Source organism: Ammodytes marinus (assembly GCF_949987685.1).
Source record: "Ammodytes marinus genome assembly, chromosome: 3".
Taxonomy (NCBI): Eukaryota; Metazoa; Chordata; class Actinopteri; order Uranoscopiformes; family Ammodytidae; genus Ammodytes; species Ammodytes marinus.
Window position 1 is genome coordinate 2,711,349 of NC_137232.1, and position 22,655 is coordinate 2,734,003.

Sequence of the window (22,655 nt, forward strand, 5' to 3'; positions counted from 1 at the left end):
AATGCAGGAGAAGTGATCATTGACAGTCAGTGGTAACTACATTTATATGAAAAAAATCAATGTCATTCGTATTTGTGTGAACAAGGCTGGATTACCAACCTGGTCTGAAGCAACTGCCATGGGTTCTCATCCCCAAAGGCCTCAAGATCCCTGTGTGTTTTGAGGAATACAATGTTTTGCAAATTTGAAAGGAAAATAGTAGCCACAAAGTCATTTTAAACAGAGGTGGAAGTTAAGTTATATGACTTCTTTGTAGCATCAACAATCAGAAGGAAAGAATGAAACCCACTAATGAACAACCTTTTGTTTAATAATACATTACATTCAAGGCAAATGATACATCCTTACGAATACATATTCAGCAATGCAATCATTCCCCCCCCCTTAATAAATAGTATTCTTGAAGTCAGTGCACAACATTGAGAAAGAACACTTAACAGTCAACGAGTAACATAGTCTGCACACATTCTGCATTTCCACACAGTACACCTCCCACTATAGTGCTGCTAAAACTAACATAAAAAATAGATCTCAAAATAAGTTATATATATATATGTTTTGACTGTGCGTTTAGAAATATTGGGCATCAGGTTTTGTATTTACAGCAATATAGACTATGATGGATTTTTCTCAAACGACAGAAAGTGCACAGTAGGTAAAAGATCCAAGAACACCATTTTATCAAAAATATTTGACACACATTGTAAACAGTCTGTCTTCAAGATGCAGTATGAAATTGCACATTGTCGTCATGCCACAGAGGGGGCTGTTTTCAAGGCTTTGGTACACGTCGTCATTTGTCCTGATTGGAAGAAAGAAGCTCTGCTATTGGTGCCCTGGGTTTCCTCCCCCCAATTGCCCCTCCTTCGTCTCCATGGCAGCAGGGTGAGGGAAGGGGAAGTGGCTGTATAGCTAAAGTACATCCACACCCCACCACCGCTTGTTTCCTTGGATCAAAACTAGCGAACCAGAGAGCTGAATGAAACAGTACACTTCAGGATTGGGGAAGACTCTTTGCACTTGAATCACAGGTGCCAGGTCGGTGCTGGATGACCAATCATATGCAGCTGTGTTGGGACACTTCAAAGAAGTGGGTAGATAAAGGGTGACTGATAAGGGACGATTGGAAAACATATTTTTTAAAGGCCCAGATTTCAGATATTCTTTTCAGATACAAACAGCAATGCACTGTCACCATGAGGCCAAAACCCCACGTAATACTGACTCACTGAATACTAGAGAAAGTTTGGCAGCTTTGTTGTTAACACCTGGGCCTATACAACACATCTGTTATTTAGACAGACCCAGTCCAATCATCCCTTACTTTCAGAGGCTGGACCGAAAGGAATACTTCACCCATACGGAAAAACCGGCGTTCTATCATTATACAATCACTATTATAATATAAAGAATGAGGTTTGTCTTCCCTTGGGCCGGCTGTCCTGTTAATCCTAACCCTACATTTTCCCATGTGTGATGTTAGACAGTAAGACCATGAAACACTCTTTCTGCCTTTTCTCAGGCTAGGATGAACCAATTTCTAAAATGTTTGCACATTTCTACTACATAGGATCTCAGAGTTCAATACACCTTCATATTCCTACCGATGAAGTAGGTCTTTAAGGAAGGGAGGAGAATCAGGTTTCACTTGAACAATTGCAACCACCTTTCCTGATAGAACTACTATAAAGACGGGGCGCCCTTAGCTCAGTTGGTAGGGTGTCCCCCCCATGGGCCTCGGCCAGCAGCGGACCCGGGTTCGATTCCAGCCCGCAGTCGTTCTCTGCATGTCACTCCCCTCTCTGCCCCGTTTCAACTCTGTCTCTACACTATCAATAAAGCATAAAAATGCAAAAAAAAAATACTATAAATACAAGCAGAAGTTGAACATGTTTGACTCCAGCTCCAAAGGAAAAAATAAGTTCATTTAACGGGGTCAGACCGGCAATATTCTATATTTATTTTATTGTCGACAAATCCCATGTGCAGAATAATAGCTACAGCCTAAAGTGGCCCTTTGGAGCTGAGCCGCCTGCAGGATATTTGATTAAAAACCGATGGTTCAACAAGTGGCTTAACCAGACTTCTATATGAAAAGTATAAGGAATGTCATTTGATTATTAATATGTAAGCCTGGATAAATAAAAGTTTGTTAAAAAAACACATTCCCCAACAGTTTTGGTAAGCTCCTGAGCCTGGAAAGGAAGAGAAGTTGAGAACGCTGCTTTTTGTTTATGCACAGGACATGTGGAGGATAACAACATTTTTATAAGCATGCCAACCTTATACATAAAGAAATATCTACGTGGGGATACTAAATATAGTCAATCTGTCTTTCTATTGTTGAAAGACTTTCCTAATCAATTTTAATTTTTGATTTATTTGACGGTGTCGTATTTCAAATGTGTTGTTCACCTCGATGTCCTTTGAAACTTCAGTCCAAATCCCCTTCAGTGCTCAACTCAATCCACTCCAGGACATTTTGACAAAACATTTATAAAAGTTCTACCCCAACATGTCAGCCCAAAAGCTGTTGGAAATACCTTCATTTTAATACATTGATTGATTAAAAACTGTCCTATTTTAAGATATTTATTCTAAGAAATACATGTGTAATATAATAGAAATATAACCAGAGACATGACCCCCAGTGGTAGCTCAGGCCCTGAACTAAAATTGGGGTACTACAAAAAATAGAGATGCCTTAGTTTTACATTGAGGCCTCTAGTGCTTTTGTCTGCTCTGTTCTGTTGTGCTCTGGTGCTGCTGTCTCTTCTGCCTTGGAAGACTAAACATGCTTTAACCACTGAATGACACACTCAGGAAAGTTGGCTGCAATTCATTTAGGATTCTTTTGCAGCGCCTCCGGCCCACACACAACTCTGGTGAGGCGTTCACAGGCAACGGGAAAGGGACACAAAAAGTGCAAATAGGTACCTTGGGCTGTTACTGGTAAAGGCAAAATTTGTGTTATAATGAACTCTTGGATGAAAAATGAGAAGAAAAATGGCGGGAAAGACATGCTTGTTGTAGAAAACACTCATGAAAAGGTAGTTGGCACGGTCCATTTGGTCACTTCTGACTGTTGTAATGTGTCAATCATGCCCTCTAGTGGCCCCTGCTGGCATTGCATGGAGGAACACTGACAAACGCTTCAGCCTTCCTGACAGGCAAGTTCTGGGTCCAGAGTCAGGGAAGAGGGTGACACTTGAGTGAACTTACATATTGATAGAGCCAATGCTGTTTAGAGTTTGTGTGTGTGTGTGTGTGTGTGCGTGCGTGCGTGCGTGTGTGTGTGTGTGTGCGTGCGTGCGTGCGTGTGTGTGTGTGCGCGTGATTGTGTGTGGGTGTTCTTGCGCCACACACAAGCTCAGTAGGGCCGGGGGGAAAACTCAAGAATGCGTTCACAGTGTCATCAAACTCACAAAGCATGCAGACAAATCCACATGTCTGAACGGACACTATATGGGGCTTTCCGTGGTGAATGTAAACAGACTGGAGGCAGGAGCTCCAGAGCCAGGCCGCCTCAGTAGCACTACCTGCCCCCCACTCCCAGGAGCTTTCTCTGGGCAGGCAGGAGGCCTGGACTCCCCTGGGACATTCTCTGTGTGAGCGTGTAGGGCCGGACCCTCTGCGTCCTCTCATTCCTTCTCCTCCTTCTCATCTTCCACTTCCTTGACCAGAGTCACTTGTTGTCCATTAGAGACTGGACTTTGTGTACAAGCTCCCGTGCTACTTTCAGGATGTGTTGAACATCGTGACGCTCGGCCATCTCTGTGGGTAAGACAAATACATATACACCCTCCTGCATCACTTGCATCAACAGCCACTTTTGTAATTGCTATACAGATACTACACTCGATACACATACACACACACACACACACACACACCAAACAGAAACGTTTAGTTGTGGTGGTTGGACACAACTTTGTTTAAAGGAGTTTTGTGGAAGCATACAGGGGAGGCAGCATTGACTTTGTTATGAAGTCTTAATTCCTTTTCTATTAGATAGCAATAGTTTCAATCGTTTATCCTTAACTTTTTCTTTACAGTTCCAACCAGTTCCTTCACAGTAGCCATCACTTTTTATTTTCATATACAGGTCTCTTCAGGTGTAACCGCTCACTTGACGAGTATATACTGTTGGGGAGAGTGGGGTGAGATGTGCCACTTTTTACTCAAAGTTATTTTAAAGTGAGGCCTTGACAGTTATGTCTCCAACTCAAATATGTACATATATTTCAGGATGTTGTGCATCCCTGGCAATAAAAACTTTGGATCTGGAATAAACTGTTGAAGAAATACAGCTTTCGGAAAATAAATTGTCTTGTGGCACAACTTGCCCCTGGTGTGGTGTAAGTTGTGCCACAAGAGAGAATACCACGTGGTAAATTGTGCCATTGATATATATCTCATAAACTGTAATGCAAGACAAATCCATTAGACAATCACTTATTTAAGGTTTATTTAAAGTCAATAAAGTAAATATTTTACAATTCTTGAAGGTACATTTTCTTAAACAAGGCCTAGCAGATCTAATGGTTTTACCTGCAAAGCTCACAATGACAATGTCCCCATCATCATCTTTCTGGCCATCTGAACTCTTATCAGTGGTGTCATTAAGTGGAATGGAGATGTCACTCTCTTCTGAGCTACTGTAGACGATTTTTTCAAAACCCATATGTACACCTACACCCTGGCTTTTCCTCCCCATTAACTATCTTTACCTTTGCGCTACTATCTTTGTTTATATGTGGATGTATGGGCTTTATGTCTTTTATTTTTGTTATTGTTATTTTACCTTCATTGTTTACCTACTGAATGCACTATGTACAGCACTTTGGACAGTGCAAACTGTTATAAATGTGCTTTTATAAATACATTTTACTTACTTACTTATGACTCACATAGGCCCTTTGGCACAAATCACCCCAACCCCAGAATTTTGGCATATTAGCATGATGCAGCAGTTAAGGGCTGACATCGTGCTAACAGTATAGACTCAAAGTGTAGCATACTAAAGCACTAAAACATAATAATAAAAAAACCTTGATCATGGAAATTTTACTTTGAAAGGCAAAACACAGTTTTTTTTTAGCTTAAATGTGCTTATATCTTATTCCTTGTGTCTCCTTTCTTTACAGGATGAGTCAAATGGATGGCTCTTCTTAAATATATGGTCACATTTCCAATTTCTTCCACGGTTTTCTAGAAACAAGGGGTGGCACAACTTCCCCACTGGCACAACTCAGGCCACTCTCCCCTATATGACATGTGATTATTACATGTATACAATTAAAATGTAGTCTCTTAATTGAATCAAATTAACTTCAAGCGTAAATGGTAAAAAGATATTTTTTTAAAGTTCAAAGTTTTTGGTCTTACCATTGAAGAACTTGATGATGTCAGTGAAGTCCATGTTGTTGTCCATGATGATCTCACGGTATACTGTGACCAGGGCCAAGGCCAGGAAGAGGCCAAAGTGCTGCGAGGAAATCCTGGGAGCCACCCAGATCACCTCCCACACCGCAAACACATCTTCATACTGTAGCTCTACATCAGAAGACATTAGTATTGGTTAACAATATTAATATTAATGTTATACTGCAGCCGCCACAAGCCCGGTTTTCAAACTGCCGCTACTGCAACACACACAAATAACAAAAGAAAAAGACTTACTAAGAGCTGATGAGACAGAGGCCAAGTGTAGCTATACCCACCATCCGCTGGTTCAAAGAGCCCCATCTCCAGCTCTCATGAGCCTCCAGTCCAGTCGTATGATATTACGTTCAGTAGTGTGACAGCGAAGAGAGATACCTCTGTGTAGTTGTGAAAGCTTAAAACAAAGAACTGTTCACTGACACAACCTATAGTATGCTTGAGTCAAACGTTGATCCTCCTCATGTCTTCTGCAGGTGTCTGTGTCAAACAATCTCCTCCAGCTGCCCGTCTGCTGCTCATTGTCAAACAGTCTGTTTACACCTGTGTGACGTCACATCCTGGTGCTAAGGTGCTGGGAAGTGTAGTCACTAACATAACACTCATAAACATAGCTACAGCATGTCAACAATAAGCTCTAAAAATCAGGGGCCTTTAGCAGCGGTTTACATGACAAGATGGGCTCACCTTCTCTGCTGCACTCTGACACTCAGGTGTCCACACAAACTTTGCGCTTTCCTTTAACAGGTTCGTTAGGGCACCGCCATATTTGCTAAGTTGGGCACAAACCGCCGGTAGAAACCACACATCCCAAAAGCTACTTGGTAACACCACCTGCGAGAGTACCGTCCAGTGTTCATCAGCTGGGCGGCATGGTGGCCACCACTTTCGCATCAGGACATCATGATCCAAATAATATCCTGTAGCTTGGCTTTCTTCTAAAGACATAACAGTCTTCCTGAGGGACACTAGGCATGGCTCCTTACACTGGGCTTCAACTAACGCTTCTTGAGTAAATTGACTGGTTTCTTCCATTCCTGCCAAATGGGCTAGGAATGTCTCTGAAAGGTCAACAAAAGCTTCCTCTACCTGAGCATCCAGCACCTCCTCTGACCGTAAGCCAGACCTGGTGACGACACAGGCTGTGAACTCTTCAGGGTGCTCCCTCTCTAACGCGCCCCACACACATCCTGCGTCTACCTCTGGAGCGCGTCGCGTTACCTTACTGCTGCCTCTCTCGGACTTTTCTCGGACACACATGCAACGTCTCAGCAGCTGCTGCTTCTAAAAGCCCTATCTTTCTACATAGAGTTTTCATAGATAATTCCCATTAAAAATGAAGTTCTTTCATGTCATCTATGATGCATATGATTTATATTGAGTCTGGACAGTAATCCGTGCGCTCCATTGCCATTTTTTTTCTTTTTTTTTGCCATATTTTCGCTTGTTGGAAGTTTTATTTTGAAGGGGACACACCAGGAAATGGTGAAACTACAGCGAAAGCTGCCAGTATGAAGTCAATATGACTCTCAGCAGAGTATTTCAAAAATCACTTTACTGATTTATACGGGAGAGAGAGAGGGGGGTGTGGTCGGGGAAGAAGAAGGCCGTAGACACAGATAGAGCAACGGAAAACTGTTGCGCTCATCATGATCTTTTTTATTTCTTCACTATATTGGATCTCTATATGTGTCATTTATCCAAAAATGAAATGCCAGAACTAATTGAAAATTAGGTTTTAAATCCCTCGGATTTTGATTGCACAATTAAATCGTGAAATAAAGGGATTATTCGCTTATACGACTGAGGGATGTTTTATTTTGAAATAAACACACCGGGTAAACGTGTAACTAGAGTGAATGCTGCTGGTATGACTCTCAGCAGAGTATTTCTCTATCAGTTAAAGCACAGAGACGCGAGAGAGACGCGCTGCTCTCAGAAAAAAAATAGGCGAGCCTCCTGAGGTGAAGGGGAGCGTCGCTGCAGACGTGCCTCCGACGCGCCTCAGCAGTGCGTCTGAGGTTGGATGTGTGCTCGTTCTACGTTGATTTCACAGTCTGTGACAAAAAGGCAGACGCAGACGCGAGGTAGACGCGCAGTAGAGGTAGGATGTGTGTGGGGGCCGTAAGGCTATGGTTTCAGGTGCTTCACATGGCTGTTCCTGTAAGATGGGGGTAATACTTTTACTCTGTACTACATTGGTTAGAGTGCCTTCCGGAACACTTGGGTGCACCCTTTTGCCTGCAATGTCATTGCCTAATAGAAAACCAACACATTTTACTGGGAGAGTGTTTATATTTCCCACGGACACCATTTTAGTCACCAACCTCGTTTTTATGAAAACCCGGTGCAAAGGAGCTGGGATGTAACCATCACCAATTCCCTTGACCACCACAGACATCCCAGTGGCAGTGGACGGTGGTGTTGTGCCAGCTTAATTGGCTCATTCATTGGGACTTCTATTTTAAAGTGATCTTACTTGTATTGACTGTAAAAACACCAAATGTTGTGTAGTGCTACAAACATGAAGTGTTTTTAAAGTAACTTATCTCCCCTGGATAACAAATACATTCTTCTGCTCAGGCTGAAAGCTGTGTCAATGACTTGACCCTAACAAGACATTGGTCAGAGATGGCTGTAAAGCAGTGACATCCCCTTGCTTTATGACTCTCATCCTGGTCCATCTCTCTCTCTCACTACCAACCTCTGTGGAGGTGTTTGAATTGTCCTCTCTTCCAACTTCCACACTGAAAGATGGACTTTTTTTTTTTTTTTTTTACCTTTATTTCTACAGGTAAATCCCATTGAGACCGAAGACTCTTTTGCAAGGGAGACCTGTTTTCCTTTCCCACGTTACCATTCACACACACATTCGTACACCGATAGCAGGCTAACTATCGACATTCACACGAGGCAAGGTGGGTGAAGTGTCTTGCCCAAGGACACAACAACTATGGCACATGGTGGCAGGGCGGGGATCGAACCTCCAACCCTTTGATCATCCAAGATCTCCTGAGCAAGCCACTGGCCTCTCCCTGATCCCAGCCTAAGCAAGGCCTGCACCAGCAGCCGTACAGGCCCACACCGCAGTGCAACACCCGCCTGCGTAAAACTGCTTACACCGCTAAGACAGCAAGGATACGAGGAAAGACGGGGAAAGACACTAGTTGAAAAGACATGAACTCGCATAACTGTCGTTGGGAGGGAGGAGCTACAGCAGGTAGAGCGTGTCAGGGAGGGACCAGAGAGAACACAAGTGGAGCAGTTGAGGTATTTGGATTCGAATCTCTATCCCAACTGCTATTTTCTCCCAATTCATATACCCAAGCTTTAATGATGTATACAAATGAATGATTTTTAACAATGCTATGCCAAGAACTCACAAAATCCTTGTCCTTTATGTTTAACCCATTACAGTTTTGAAACTACAAGCAATTTGATTAATGTCTCCTGTATTCCAGGACGGTGCTCGGTTTAATTATTAATTCTAATTCATAATAATTATTGATATTTAATAATTTCATAGAAATGATTCATTATCTAATTGTGATAATAACTAAACATGCCCCATTGAAATCCCAACGGTGGTAAGTCTAACACTCTTCTCAGAAGTAGTGAATGGGCTGCTCCAGTCTCTTAGCACCTTAACTGGGACCTCATGACCATCCTCTGAGAGTGCTACTGTACCATCAGACACAGTTGTTGTAACCCCTTTGTAACTTTTTAGTACTTCCTCTAATGATTGGAGCAAAACACCAACACAAGCTATGGGCTTAAAAGGCTCTCTACCATGCAACTTCCAGCTGCTGCTCATTATCAAACAGTCTGTTTACACCTGTGTGACGTCACATCCTGGTGCTAAGGTGCTGGGAAGTGTAGTCACTAACATAACACTCATAAACATAGCTACAGCATGTCAACAATCAGCTCTAGTAAACAAAGGAATACAAACAGGAAAGGACCCTAAACGTGCCTGTAACATTAGTCACAGTTGGTTATTTCTATCATGTGAAAGCGAAGTCCTCACTTAGCCTTTTATGGCTTTCCTGCTTTAAAAATGGAGTCAGGGATCCCAATTTTTAAAACGCTTTTTTTGCCAAAATCAGTGACTATCTCCTTACTGTCCGCTACATGTCCGTACTGTGTGTGTGTGTGTGTGTTGAAAGTAGTTTGGTGTTTATTCACAGCCAGGTTCAAATATCAAAAAGCTTTCTCTGGATTCCCTGACTCCACCTTTAATAAGGAAGATCCGGTGCAGCTGACAGGAGAGAAAGAGACATGTCACAAAGGAGCTGTATCAATAACGTCATCAACACTTGGGACGGCATGTGCTGTTACTATTTGAGGACATGGTGTTACCAAGGTTTCACCTCAGCTGACTCCAGGCTAGGGTAGACATCACAAGGATGAATATACGTAGCCATTTATTTGGCTTCCTTTTTAGGGATGAGTGATTGTTCCCGAATGTATTCTACATCCTTTTAGGCTGCAGTCAGTTTCTCTGTTAACAACTTTTTTTCGACAAAGGTCAATATATATTGATTAAGTGGCAAAAGATGGAACCGCATCGATGCCACGCCCACCAATCCATGCATATTGTACTCTTTAATACACACTTTTATTTTAACAATTTCTCATTGTGGAGCTTGTGTCACATTTGGCATTTTCATTTAAATATCTGGAAGAGCTCAGAAATGAAATGGTCAAATCATATTTGAGTTTTTTTGTTGTAAAACAGGTTATTTTACATGAACATCTGATATCGTATCATATTGATCGAAGGCCCCTGAATTCCAATCCAATTTAAGTCATATTGCTGCAGCCTTGTGATCAGGGCTGTAAACTAGCGGTCGCCACTCGCCAAATGCGACCAAAATATTCCCCTGGCGACTTAATTTTGGAGGGATACATGCCACTGGGGTGGGTAAAAGTTTGTCCCGATGGTCGTGCTCTTGCGATAAATTATGCATGATAGAACAAAACATGGTAGTAGCTGTAAACTGATAAATTATGACGGTAGCAAACGTCAAGCTAAACTGGTGATTTGTTGTGTGTCACACTGAAGTAGCTCCCCCGACATCACCGCTATAGAAAATAAGTTCCCCCGAAGAAACGTAGCGTGCGCGACCGCCATAGAATGTATAAGAACGCCACTCTTTAAAAGTTTTGGCGCAGCAAAAGCAGTTCGAGCGCAGCAATGTGGCGGCATATTCCCGGTGTGACCGAACCAAAGAGGAAGAATACAGAGGAGATAGGTGGAAAGGAAGGTGACAAAGAAGGCAAAACATCGACGAAAAAATCAAAAGTGAGAAATGAAATGAATGAAACTAAATTAATATAATATTAAAATGTATTTCTAAATATTACTTTGGCCTCTTTTCTAAGCATGTACTGCTATATAATACTGTTATCTCAATGAAAAGTACTGAAACAGATGTATATATGCAACAAAAAGAGGCTATTTATTATTTGGCCGGTAAAAAATTTACTTGGCCGGTAGATTCTTTCATCTACCGGTCCCCTTGGCAGGTGAGCCAAAAAGTTAGTTTACAGCCCTGCTTGTGATAACAGCAACTATAGTAACTTTGTCCAATGAATTGATCTAATATTGTATCGTGATGAAACCAGTGATTTACATCCCTTTCACAGAAGCACATATCCCCCCACACCCCTCCCCCCAAGTGGTCAGAATGAGAAATAAAGGAGTTAGAAAGTACAGGTAACAGGTACAGCTCCTTGAGAAAAAAAAGGATGTGTCCTTCACCTCTCTTGAAGTCCAGCAGGAACCAGCGGTAACAGAAGTAGAAGTGAGTGTAATCTCCATTCTGCTGCATCAGTTCAAACAGCTCAGAGTCCAGGATCTGACATCAGAGCAAGAGCACAGAGGACGTCAATGGCTTGAGTAGAAGTGACAAAATACGGACGCACGCACGCACACACACACACACGCACGCACGCACGCACGCACGCACGCACGCACGCACACACACACACACACACACACACACACACACACACACACACACACACACACACACACAGTAAGAGTTATTCATCACCTGGATCAGTGACCTCATGTTGGCAAAGTGTGTGTCCATGGCTCCGCCGTTAGGGAAGTTCTGACTCATCCTCTTCATTAGCTGAGTGAAACAGCTGTACGCCAGGCACTCTGAGACACACACACACACACACACACACACACACACACACACACACGCACAGTCATGTAGCCGGGGCAGTGCTAAAACTGTTGCCTTGTCTCTATCATATCCAGCCATTACATTAACATATTGAAATAAATAGCCAATATATACAGCTACTAGTCCTCCTTGTGTATAATGTTGGATCATTGTATCACATAACATCATGTTCATCCATAAAGTCACTCATGGTTGGCGATATTTGGCTATACATAATTGTGATGCAGGTTTTAAGTTTGTTTATTGTGTATTATGAAATTAGGCTTCAATTGGGTAACGGCTACTCCAGCTATTTTTTTACTATGTGCAGTTTACAATAGGTACAGGAGATGTGCAGTTGTATGAGGATTCTTTTCTCTTACCATCATCCAGGATGACCATTAGCGGTGCAAGCAGGTCACACATGCCCTGGACGTAGCCCATCTCTAAATGCTCCCACACATAGCTGCAGGAGGGACAGACACAAAGACCAATGGGAGGGAATCACAACAGTAAACTCCCGGAACACAAAATAAAACAAAAGATTTTGAACGATGGAGATCATTCCCTGTGGGTTTGTAAATACAGGTGAAACCTTTCACACTAGACCTAGTTGATCCATAAAACAGATTGCAACAGCTTTAGCCATACTAAAGTTTCACATTCCTTACATCCGACCAGGCTTTTGTCACCAGACTACCTCCACACACCTGCACATGATGTTGCGTAGCTTCTCGAGATTGGCTGTGGTGAAGTAGTAATAGTTGCGGTCGCAGCGCTGCACATCTTTATCTATCCTGTGAAGGTTGAGGGCGATCGTGTCCAAAAGCTCGATCTGCACAACGGAAACATCACTGTTAGCAGAACCATCTACTTCAACTCAGAGCAAGATATCAACATATATTGCAGAATGGCTCAGTCAGATTGAATGAACCGACATATGAACACACTGTCCACACACCGTATATGAGGAGAGTGACGGTGGGATCCCCTCTGCAGCCGCTCCATTGGTCATCAGTTTGTCCAGCTGCCTGCACAGCCTGTCCTCGGTGAGAGAGTCCTGACGCCCCCCCTCCTCTTCCCCAACCCCACCTTCCTCCTCCATGCTCTGCCCGTCGTCTATGCTGGACAGGATCTGGGAATGAGCAGAGGTCACTGAGTAGTTTCTGGAAGAGGGCAGCCCCGAGTCGGGCGAGTCAAACTCCACCAGAGGGCGCTCCTCTTGGGGCAGTACTGCGGGGGGAAGCAGGGTGCTCATGGTGGGGGTACCGTCCTCTCCATTGGGGGTCTCCTGGCTTCCTGCGTCCGGCTCATCCACCGACATGAACACCTGAGGAAGGGTGGAACTTTAGAAGTGAGAGCAGGGACCCTCATAAATAATAATGGTTCACAGTGCTGTGGAGTAGTGAACTCCATGTGATGAAACTAGTAGTAACTACATTTTGCAGTAGTTACATTTATATCTAATTAAATATCTATTTTTTTTATAGTGATTTGAGAAATTAAATTACTTTTTTGCCATTGTTTGTGGAGTTAAACCTTAAAGGAGCTGTAAGCGGAATGGTTCTTTTAGCTAACTTCCTGTCAGTTACTGCAGTTAGCAGTCCCCTCCCTCGTCCCTACGTCACCACATTAATGCACTGTGGTCTTCAAGCAGCGAGTTATCTAGCATCATCTCAGATTCATAAGTGTGATAAAACATGATAAAAACCATCAAAACAGACATTGGGAAGGATTTTTACCTGCTCCGCCATTGTAGGCGCATAAACATTCACCCATCTGTTGCTCTGGTGTGCACCGGCAGTGAGACCATGAGTGAGACAGGTGTCGGTGTGTAGCGTTCTCTCGTGATTGGATAAACATTTCGGGATCCTCCAATAAGTTTATTTGCCGGTTAAATACAGCGCAGCCGACTGAGAGATCGGCTTTATGAAACGCGCATATTATGTAAGTGATCACTGGATGAATAAATGGCAATTTAACACTTATATTAACATAAATAAACCGCTTACTTCACCTTTAACTACTCAAACGACAAACTACAAATATTTTGGGGTCAAAAAGGAAAGGAATTAATTTTTTAATTTTATCATTGGTACTCTTATTGATGAGCCCCAGATAATTGGAAATCAAAATTTGTTTGCAACAAAATGTGACATTTCTTGTACATGAGTCCTTGTCCTTGTGAAAAACATTATTAGGTCTAGATCAGAGGGCTATTATCCTTCCAGGACGATGGATTGTCAGCTGACCTATGAAAAGATTTAGTTATTGTTTTAAATTATTTTTGTATATTATTTTGTAATTTGTTATTTATGAACAAATGTTTTTAGTTTTTTTGGGTTTATGTATGATCTGTGAAGAAAGAATTGGCACCTTTTATTTTCTGCAATAAACTTGTGGCACTTTTTTGTATTATTTTGTTATTTCAAATCAGATGTACATCATCAATTAATTTTTTTACAAAGTACCGTACTTTCCGTACTATAAGCCGCACTGGACTATAAGCCGCAGGTGTTATAATGTTTAATTACCATATGTAAGAGTTTGTGCACAGAGGGGATTGTCGGGAAAGAGATGGCTGCTTGAGGAAGCTCCCATATATTAACATTTCAACAAACAAGTTGCATATTTGCATAACGTACGTAGGCTAAGTGTTACCATTTTGTGCAATAGTAGCTATTAGGGATGGGCACGAGTGTTTTCACTACTCGTGTGATCGCTTGCATTCCTCGAGGATCAATCGATTCCTCGTTAAACTTTTTTCTATTTTTAGAACGCAACGCATCTGTCTACAGAACAACGGTTGACCGCAATAAAGCGCTCAATGCTTATGTCAAACAGTCACAGTTGCCATATGATATTAAGGATTTATTTTCCACAAGTTTAAAACACATTTTCCTAACTGAAAGTAATTAAATAAGCGGGCCACAATTTAAACCGATCGAGTAGGTCTGCGGTGGAGAGAGAAAAAAGAGAGAGAAAAAAGCATGGGCTGTAGTTGGCTAACAATCAAAATAGACATTTAAAATAAGAAGGGCAGCAAATACAATAAAATTATTGTCCTACAATTTAAACACATAGATAGGCTAAATAACTCACCAAAGCAGTAGAAGTAGTAGTATATCCAACCGCGTAATGATCACTCCTGTCCGTGACTAATTACCGCGACTAATTCCTCGTTAACGGAACGTTACACCGGTCGGCTTTTGAAATCTCAATCCTATATTCCATAATAAAGGCTTCTTAAATGTCGTTTGCTCGAATGTGCCCAAAGTCAGCCTGGCTTCTTTACGTGACTTTCCAAGTTTTCCAGCACCGCATTCAGCTCCGCGGTGCTGTGGAGACCACACACTGGCTGCGCTGCACGGAGGTGGCAGTTATTTGCGGTTTCTGTTTGACACAACGCTTAGTTTATTTAACTTGGATCAAAATATTTAATTTTGTTAAACTTTATATCCGTTTTGTGCCGTTTTGTACATGTATATAACATTTTAAAATAGGGGCGGCCGGCCGGCCGGCCGGCCTAAAGGCTACAAACACTAAAAAAAACCAAAAAACAATTTTCCTCATCCACCAATCGAGATCATTTGAAACGAGGAGTACTCGAGTACTCGATTACTAACGCCCATCCCTAGTAGCTACAGAATATATACTGTGCTGTGTAATAACAGGGTCGAAAAACGGGGAAAAAGTCGCGGCTTGTAGGCCGAAAAGTACGGTACTTCTGAGTAGCTTTAGTTAACCAAACTAGATTCCTCCCTAGGGTAGCTTTACTGTAGTTTAACCTCTTTCACTGTGAAGTCATTGGTAGTTTGCAAAAGCTTTGCTTTCAAAGTAGCTTCCCCAACACTGATGGTTCATGATTTCCCCACTGAAATTAATATTAAATTATCAATCATTCTTCTTCTTTTGGTCTCCTGCAAATGTCCATCTGTCTCAATGTTATCATATGTTACAGCTCACCCTGTCTTTGTTAGTGGATGTGTGTTTCTATACTGCAGGGTTCTCAACTTTTGGAAATTGTTTAGAGTGAGACAGAAGCGGATTTCCCATGCGAGCGCGCGAAGCGCGCGAGCGAAATTTTATTGTGTGTTTATTTATTAATTTAAAGCATAATAATGGTTTTTAACACAAGTTCGGTTCAATATAATTTCTTTGTTTTAGTTAAAATATAGCCTATTGTAGTAATTTTATGATGAAAGTATAACTGGATTAATACCAAATGCCAGACTAGTGAGATGGGTGTAGGCCTAGGGTAGTACTTCGGGGTAGTTATTTCAGTAAAACTCTTAGTTCAGTTCAGCAAATATGGATACTGGATATTACTGATGCTCGCTGTTGTAGCTTCGAGTGGCAGATTTTGAGGCCTTCAAGGATAGGGGTTTTCTGGCTCCCACTTGAAGCACTGTGGCTCCACACCAGCCATTTAGACCATCATAATGGAGGACAATGTTCCTTCTAGGGCTAGTCTGTTTCTGGTGCTGGTGAAGACCAACCATGGAGAAGACGTCCGCATTTGAATGTGGGAGCACTAAAACCAACTTGGCCCCTCAACTAGTAGGTGAAAAATCGAAAAGCAAGTGCAAAACAAAAGCATTATTAGCTATGTCTTATGGGCTTCATGAGGGGCCTCTAAGGCCCCCACACACATAGAGGAATAAGCTTTATACGTGTAAATTCTATACTGTTCATAAAAAGTAGCTTTCCACCCTGTATCTGTTGCAATGGGCCCCTCCATCATATAACATGGGTCTGCAGACCAATCTTCTGAAATGTTTTTACAGTTGCAGAGTAAAGAGTGCTGCCTGTTTAAGAAAAATAATGTTCCTTCTGCAGCTCAAGATTTGATTTAAATCTAAATTTTCCAGATTGATTTTTCAGATTGATGCATTTTACTTTAAAACTGTACCAATTTTCTTCCAGGGGGGCATGCCCCCGGACCCCCCAACAAGGTACAGGATATCTCCCACAGTATCCCAAAATCCTGTGGGAAACACTGACTCCCTTAATATGTTTATGCCAGTAAACGTATGTATCTTTGCGGAAAAGTCAATGTAACTGACTGGATAGGGAGGGGGGCGGGGGGGCTTTAAGAGTCTGGGCCTATTATCTCATAATCCGTCTATGAACCAACTAGTTTCCACAATCTTTTTTATTTTTGCGGGGAGCATGCACAAGCATTATTCATAGAAAAAAATAAAAGATAAATGTGGGGGGCCCCACACAGGGTCTTGAAACGGGCCCCGAGATCATTAGGACCGCCCCTGCACGCTTGTCGTGTAGCCTGACGAAACGCTGCGCCTTCTCTCTGCCCGCTCGGCTCTCGCAGAATGCATTAGTGGGCGCAACAAACGCCACGGCCCGTGTGAAACGGCCTTAACTACTGAACGAAGGAAATCAAATTACTTTTTCCCCAAAAAAACTAATGAGTTTTTCCCCAAAAAACGGGACAAATTGTGTCCCGGGAGAGATTTTTCTTTCCTCGGGACAGCTGGTGAAAAAAGAGAACAATTTCGGGAAAAACGGGACGGGTGGCAACCATAGATAGTATAAATAAGGTGGCAACACTAGGTGATGGTGGTGAAGGCCGGGATTTATCGAAGCTATAGGCTATATATAAAAAAAAATGTTTGGCAGAGTTATAATTTGCGTGAGAAATGCAAGGTGTGGCGTGGAGCGTGTGAATTGCCTGAAATGCGTGTGTCTCACTCTCATTGCGTGAGGGTTGAGAACCCTGATACTGAACCTGTCTGAGGTGGTTAAGACCAGAGGTTTTGTTGTGGTGTAATGCTTTTGAAACTAAAAACAAATAAACTTAGTGTGTACAGAGTAGTGTGTACTCTGGATTTAGCTATCACTAGTACAAAAGTCCTACTTCAAAGAACAGTATCTCCCATGTGCTGATGTTGCCAAGAGAAAAGTTGTGCGTGATATTATTTAGCATTGCCTTTCCACAAAGCTAACGGATTTTTAAGAGATAGTTTACTGTTCACTATCAGAATAAAATATCCAGAAAATAAATCTAAAATAGTCTAAATTTATGAAAATTATTTAGTGATTAGTATGTGCCAAGTGCTGGATTCTTCACGTCCCATAATAGATACACAGATTTTACTTTATCTCACTTTGGTGAGAATTTTGTCTTGGGCCCCACTGAACACGAAAACACACATGACACATCACATAGCATGACAAAACATTAAAAACATACATACACATCAGAAACAGAATTGAGTGCAAATCAAAAGTAGTAGCAAATAATATCAAATAAATAGAATAAAAGAGCAAATAAAAAATTGTGTTCTAGGTAAAACAAAATTGATATAATGCAACTACATAAGATCTTTTTTCAGACACACTGTGACTGGAAAATGCCCAATTCAAACTCTATCTACAACATAATTTATAACACAATTTGTAGTTTTAAAGCCCAATCCAAGATAACCTTGATGACATCATCAGGTTTATTTTCTCTCAGACTAAACAAATCTCCTCCAGACCCACAGAATACATTATACCACAGGCTGAGTAGAACTCAATGAGCAGATTTTGACATTATATAAATGGATATTTTTAGTGTTGAAGGCTGAAGATGCACTGGTGTAGGTACAACGCAGTGTGCACATTGTTACTAATGAATCATTATACAGCTCATATCATGCATACCGGAATGATATTAAGTACAGCATAGAGATTATGCTCATTTTAATATGTCTGAGCTGCAGTCAATGTAAGGATACTATACTGTAACAAAGCCATCTATGTGGCTAAGTCTAAGCTATATTTTACAAAATCACTGCCACAATGAAACTGCTTCATATATTTAATATTGAGCAATCATCATTATGTTTATTCTGTAATGAAGAAGAGGAAGACCAGTTGCTTTTGTTTTTCTTGTGCTCATATGTTGATTGTTTATAGACTAATATCCAAAATTGGCAAAGGCAACTCAATTTATATCTTAAACTTACTCCACTAAATATCATGCTCATAGAGAAAATACTTATACTGTATGTAAAGCTCAATCAAAAACTAATTTTAAATCAAATGTTGTAAAAAAAAAACAATTGCAACAAACCGGTACAAAGTAGCACAACACAATATGAAATGGGATAAAATTTGCTCTTGTGAAGAGAGGGACTAAAACTTAAGACCGCTCTGCATGTCATATATACTACATATAGGATTTGCGCACTGTCTATGAATTAGTATTTACCTTTCTGGTAACACTTTAGTTTGATAGTCCACTGTTGACACTCAACAAGCCATCAGTAGATATGCAGTTGCATATCAACAGTGAATGAGTTGACATTCAACAGAACTATCTCAACAGATAATTAACATGTATTCAACTAACTGTAAGTTGCACTATTAGTAGATTGTTAGTTGATATTCAACAGAGCTTGTTCAACAGATAAGAAACAAGGATTCAACTAACTGTCTGTTAACTATAAGTTGCACTATTAGTAGATGTTGTTTTGTACACGTAGCATGCATTCAACTAACTTTCGGTTAACTATTAGTTGTATTATTAGTAGATAGTTAGTTGATATTCAACAAAGCTCTTTCAACAGATAAGAAACAAGCATTCAACTAACTGTAAGTTAACTACAAGTTGCACTATTAGTTGATATTCAACAGTGAGTTAGTTGATACTCAACAGAGCTGTCAACAAATATGTAACATGCGTTCAACTAAGTGTTAGTTAACTATAGTATCATTTTATTTTGTTAATTTCTTTTTACAAAAACAGTCTGCAACAGACATTGTACTTTTTATTACATGTTCTTTACAAATATTCAACTATCAGTTGAGTGTCAACTTCTAGTAAGTTGACTATCTACTGCTGTTATTAACCAATACTCAACTTACATTTCATATGGATCAACTTTCCCCCACTCACAAGGAACACATCTAATGAATGAACATTCAACCCTCTGTTGATCATATATTTTCATTGTAAAATAAAGATGAGAATATTTTATCAATAGGCACCCTGTGTAGGTGACTACTTGTTGATTGTCATGACTGTCGACAAACTATCAGTAAATATTCAACTAAGCATAAGTAGACAGGTCTTAGGACTGTCAAATTAAAGTGAAAACAGTTTAGTGTCTACACATTATTAACAGAGCAAAACAGAGAAAATAAATGACCATCAGTTGATTCTCAACAAACTATTGGTCGATATTCAACTAAGCATTAGTAGAGAGGTCTTAGGACTTTCAAATTAAAGTGAAAACAGTTTAGTGTCTGTAGACACTCTACAAACTAGTAACAGTAGAAAATAGAGACACGTTTTGCTCAACTGATGAGTAACACTGGATGACCCCAAAGTAAAGTTAAAAAATATAGGCAGCATATCTGAACAGAAAAGAACATTTATTTGGGTAACACTTTATAATAACTATCCGTTGTAACTCGCTAATAGATCATTAGTAAACTCTTAATTAATGATTATTAATGATTTGTTAAGTGTTTGTTAGCAGTTTGTTAAGGATTTATAACAATGGTAGATAGTTAATAGCTTAATAATTGAATCAGTTCATCTGGGAGGTAATCCGAGATACCGACGAGGCTGAAATAGGCTATAGACTATACACAGTGCATGGGCAACTGAGGGCAGCCCCATTTTCAAATATTTTTAAATAAACTCAATACACACTGTGCATGCCATGGACTTGAACGTGACGTGATCAGTTAATCTCGGATTACCTCCCAGATGAACTGATTCAATTATTAAGGTATTAACTATCTACCATTGTTATAAATCCTTAACAAACTGCTAACAAACACTTAACAAATCATTAATAATCATTAATTAAGAGTTTACTAATTATCTATTAACAAGTTACAACGGATAGTTATTATAAAGTGTTACCCAAAAAAAGACAATAAAACTAATGCATGTACAGTATTTATTTAGGTGTCACTTTTTCTTAATGACAGATCGTCCAAAAATTGACATTCAAAAAGCTCAGTAAAGTGTACCATAACACCAGTGGTGTAGTCTATCTTTTTGTAGTGGGTATACTGTGATGATTCCCTCCTAGCCTCTTCTTGAATATGCAGCATAGCATTTGTACATTAAACATATGGCTTACACCGTGGTTAGTTTACAATTTTGTTGTTTCTGCATTAGGTGCAGCAAAGGCAAAAACATTTTACACCTTAGCCTGCCTTTAGAAACACAAAGCTTAGGATTTCTATTCCCAAATGAAATTGGTCTCCCCCAGATTTTTTTTTATATTAAAATACATTGTTTCCCACCTTCTGGTGACTCTACAATAGATAAACACAAGTCTGTTCTAGATCCCGGCCCTTCTAGGGGGGTCCGGGGGTTAGCCCCCCCCCCCCCCGGGAGATCCTTTTTAACCTTTTTTAAGTGAAATGCATGAATCTGGTGCACTTTGAGAGGAAAACTAAGAGGCTTAATCTGAAGAATTGTGTGAACAAAGAACTTGGAGACGCTGGGTCGGGTGAATTAGAAGCTATTGAAGAAAGACACATGGATTTTCCATAAAAATATTAATTTAAAATAAAATATTATGCAGGGTCCTCTGGGTTGGGCTTGGAGCTCTTTTTCTTTTATGGAAATATTTCTCTGTAATATAGTGAATGCATTTAAATGCAGTGAGAGGAACGAAGCAGAAGAACTCTGTTGTCCAGCTATCTTTTTTCCCACAGACGAGGCTGAAATGGGCTATAGACTATACACAGTGCATGGGAAACTGAAGTCAGCCCCATTTTCATTTAAATAAACTCAATACACACTGTGCTTGGACGTGAACGTGACGTGATCAATTAACCTCGGATTACCTCCCAGATGATCTGATTCAATTATTAGGCTATTAATTATAGACCAACACATTGTATTCCAAATGTTTTTGTATGATACATTACGTTTGCATAATATGATGTTAATATCAAACACACAAACTCAAAAAACTAAAATCGGGGGGGGGGGGGGGGGCCTGGCAGTCGGGGGCCCTAAGCAACCGCTTGGTTCGCTTATGCCTCGGGCCGGCTCTGGTTTTCTTTCATGTTCAGTGCATGAGTTGACGGGGTGAATCAATCGCCACCTAAGCCAATGAAAACTGCACTGATGATCCGATATTGAAGTGCTCGCAAAAGTTAATATGAATTTCAGACCGGTTATGCAAACTGAGAATATAACTTTTTCCTCATTGGGGGAAAATAAGTCCATGCGCGCTTTTGGTGTGCTCCGACAGCACCGTGTGCGTCTTCCGAGGGGACTACTGAGCTGAATGTTGCGTCGCGCTGCCAGTATTTTCGGGTTGGACATCGCCCTTTCTTTTACCCAACAGTCCGCAATGAAAAGGTCCGTGGGTAATGCCTGGTACCGCATCTATTGTAAGTCCGTTGCGACTTCCACAGGGACACAGCGCAGAAGTTGAATTTATGAAAGAAAGTATGACGATTGAGTTCTGTCACTATCAAAATTGTTACGTATCATTTCGCATTTCTTAGTGGGCATACGGAAATGCTGGAGCTTTCTTAGTGGGTATACTGCGTATACCTGCGTATCACGTAGACTACACCACTGCATAACACCCAGCACCACACGTTATGATACTGAGCAAACATATGTAATATATAACATCAGTTCTCATGAAACGCTTTGTTATGGTAAGAAAAAGATATATAATTTTGTTATGGACCAGAATATCTGAAGCTCCTAGTAGCTCGGGAGAAAATGGATTACTAACAGCAATGGTGAAACAAGACACAGATTCAGCAGTTAGGTTTGACAAGTAAATGTAAAATACTTATTTTCTATTCTCTCTTCCTTGAAGTGTATGTCATTGTTGATTCTCAGTGCAACATAAAAAAACAAAAAACATAACAGTGCCATTTTTTTCATTATGGACTCAAGATAAAACAACTTAATTATCACTCTCTTGTGACCAACCACTAGTTTAACCTGGTCCTGCCACTGTTATTTGAATGAGCACATTTGAATAATTTTTCGCTCTCTTTAGATCCAGTTGTTGGGTTACTAGCCACTCC

General features: G+C 40.7%; 1 protein-coding gene across 1 annotated transcript in view; it reads right to left on the minus strand.

Annotated features, from left to right (window-relative positions):
- Nucleotides 1–3,685: 3,685 nt before the first annotated feature.
- Nucleotides 3,686–22,655, minus strand: part of sgsm2 (small G protein signaling modulator 2) — a gene marked incomplete at both ends in the record, with an annotated part of 206,273 nt that continues 187,303 nt past the window's right edge. Inside the window, 7 exons of the mRNA XM_080025143.1 lie at nucleotides 3,686–3,774; nucleotides 5,389–5,556; nucleotides 11,207–11,303; nucleotides 11,502–11,611; nucleotides 12,005–12,087; nucleotides 12,332–12,456; nucleotides 12,583–12,951. Of these exons, the coding sequence (XP_079881269.1) occupies nucleotides 3,686–3,774; nucleotides 5,389–5,556; nucleotides 11,207–11,303; nucleotides 11,502–11,611; nucleotides 12,005–12,087; nucleotides 12,332–12,456; nucleotides 12,583–12,951 (1,041 nt within the window). The remainder of the gene's footprint in view (nucleotides 3,775–5,388; nucleotides 5,557–11,206; nucleotides 11,304–11,501; nucleotides 11,612–12,004; nucleotides 12,088–12,331; nucleotides 12,457–12,582; nucleotides 12,952–22,655) is intronic.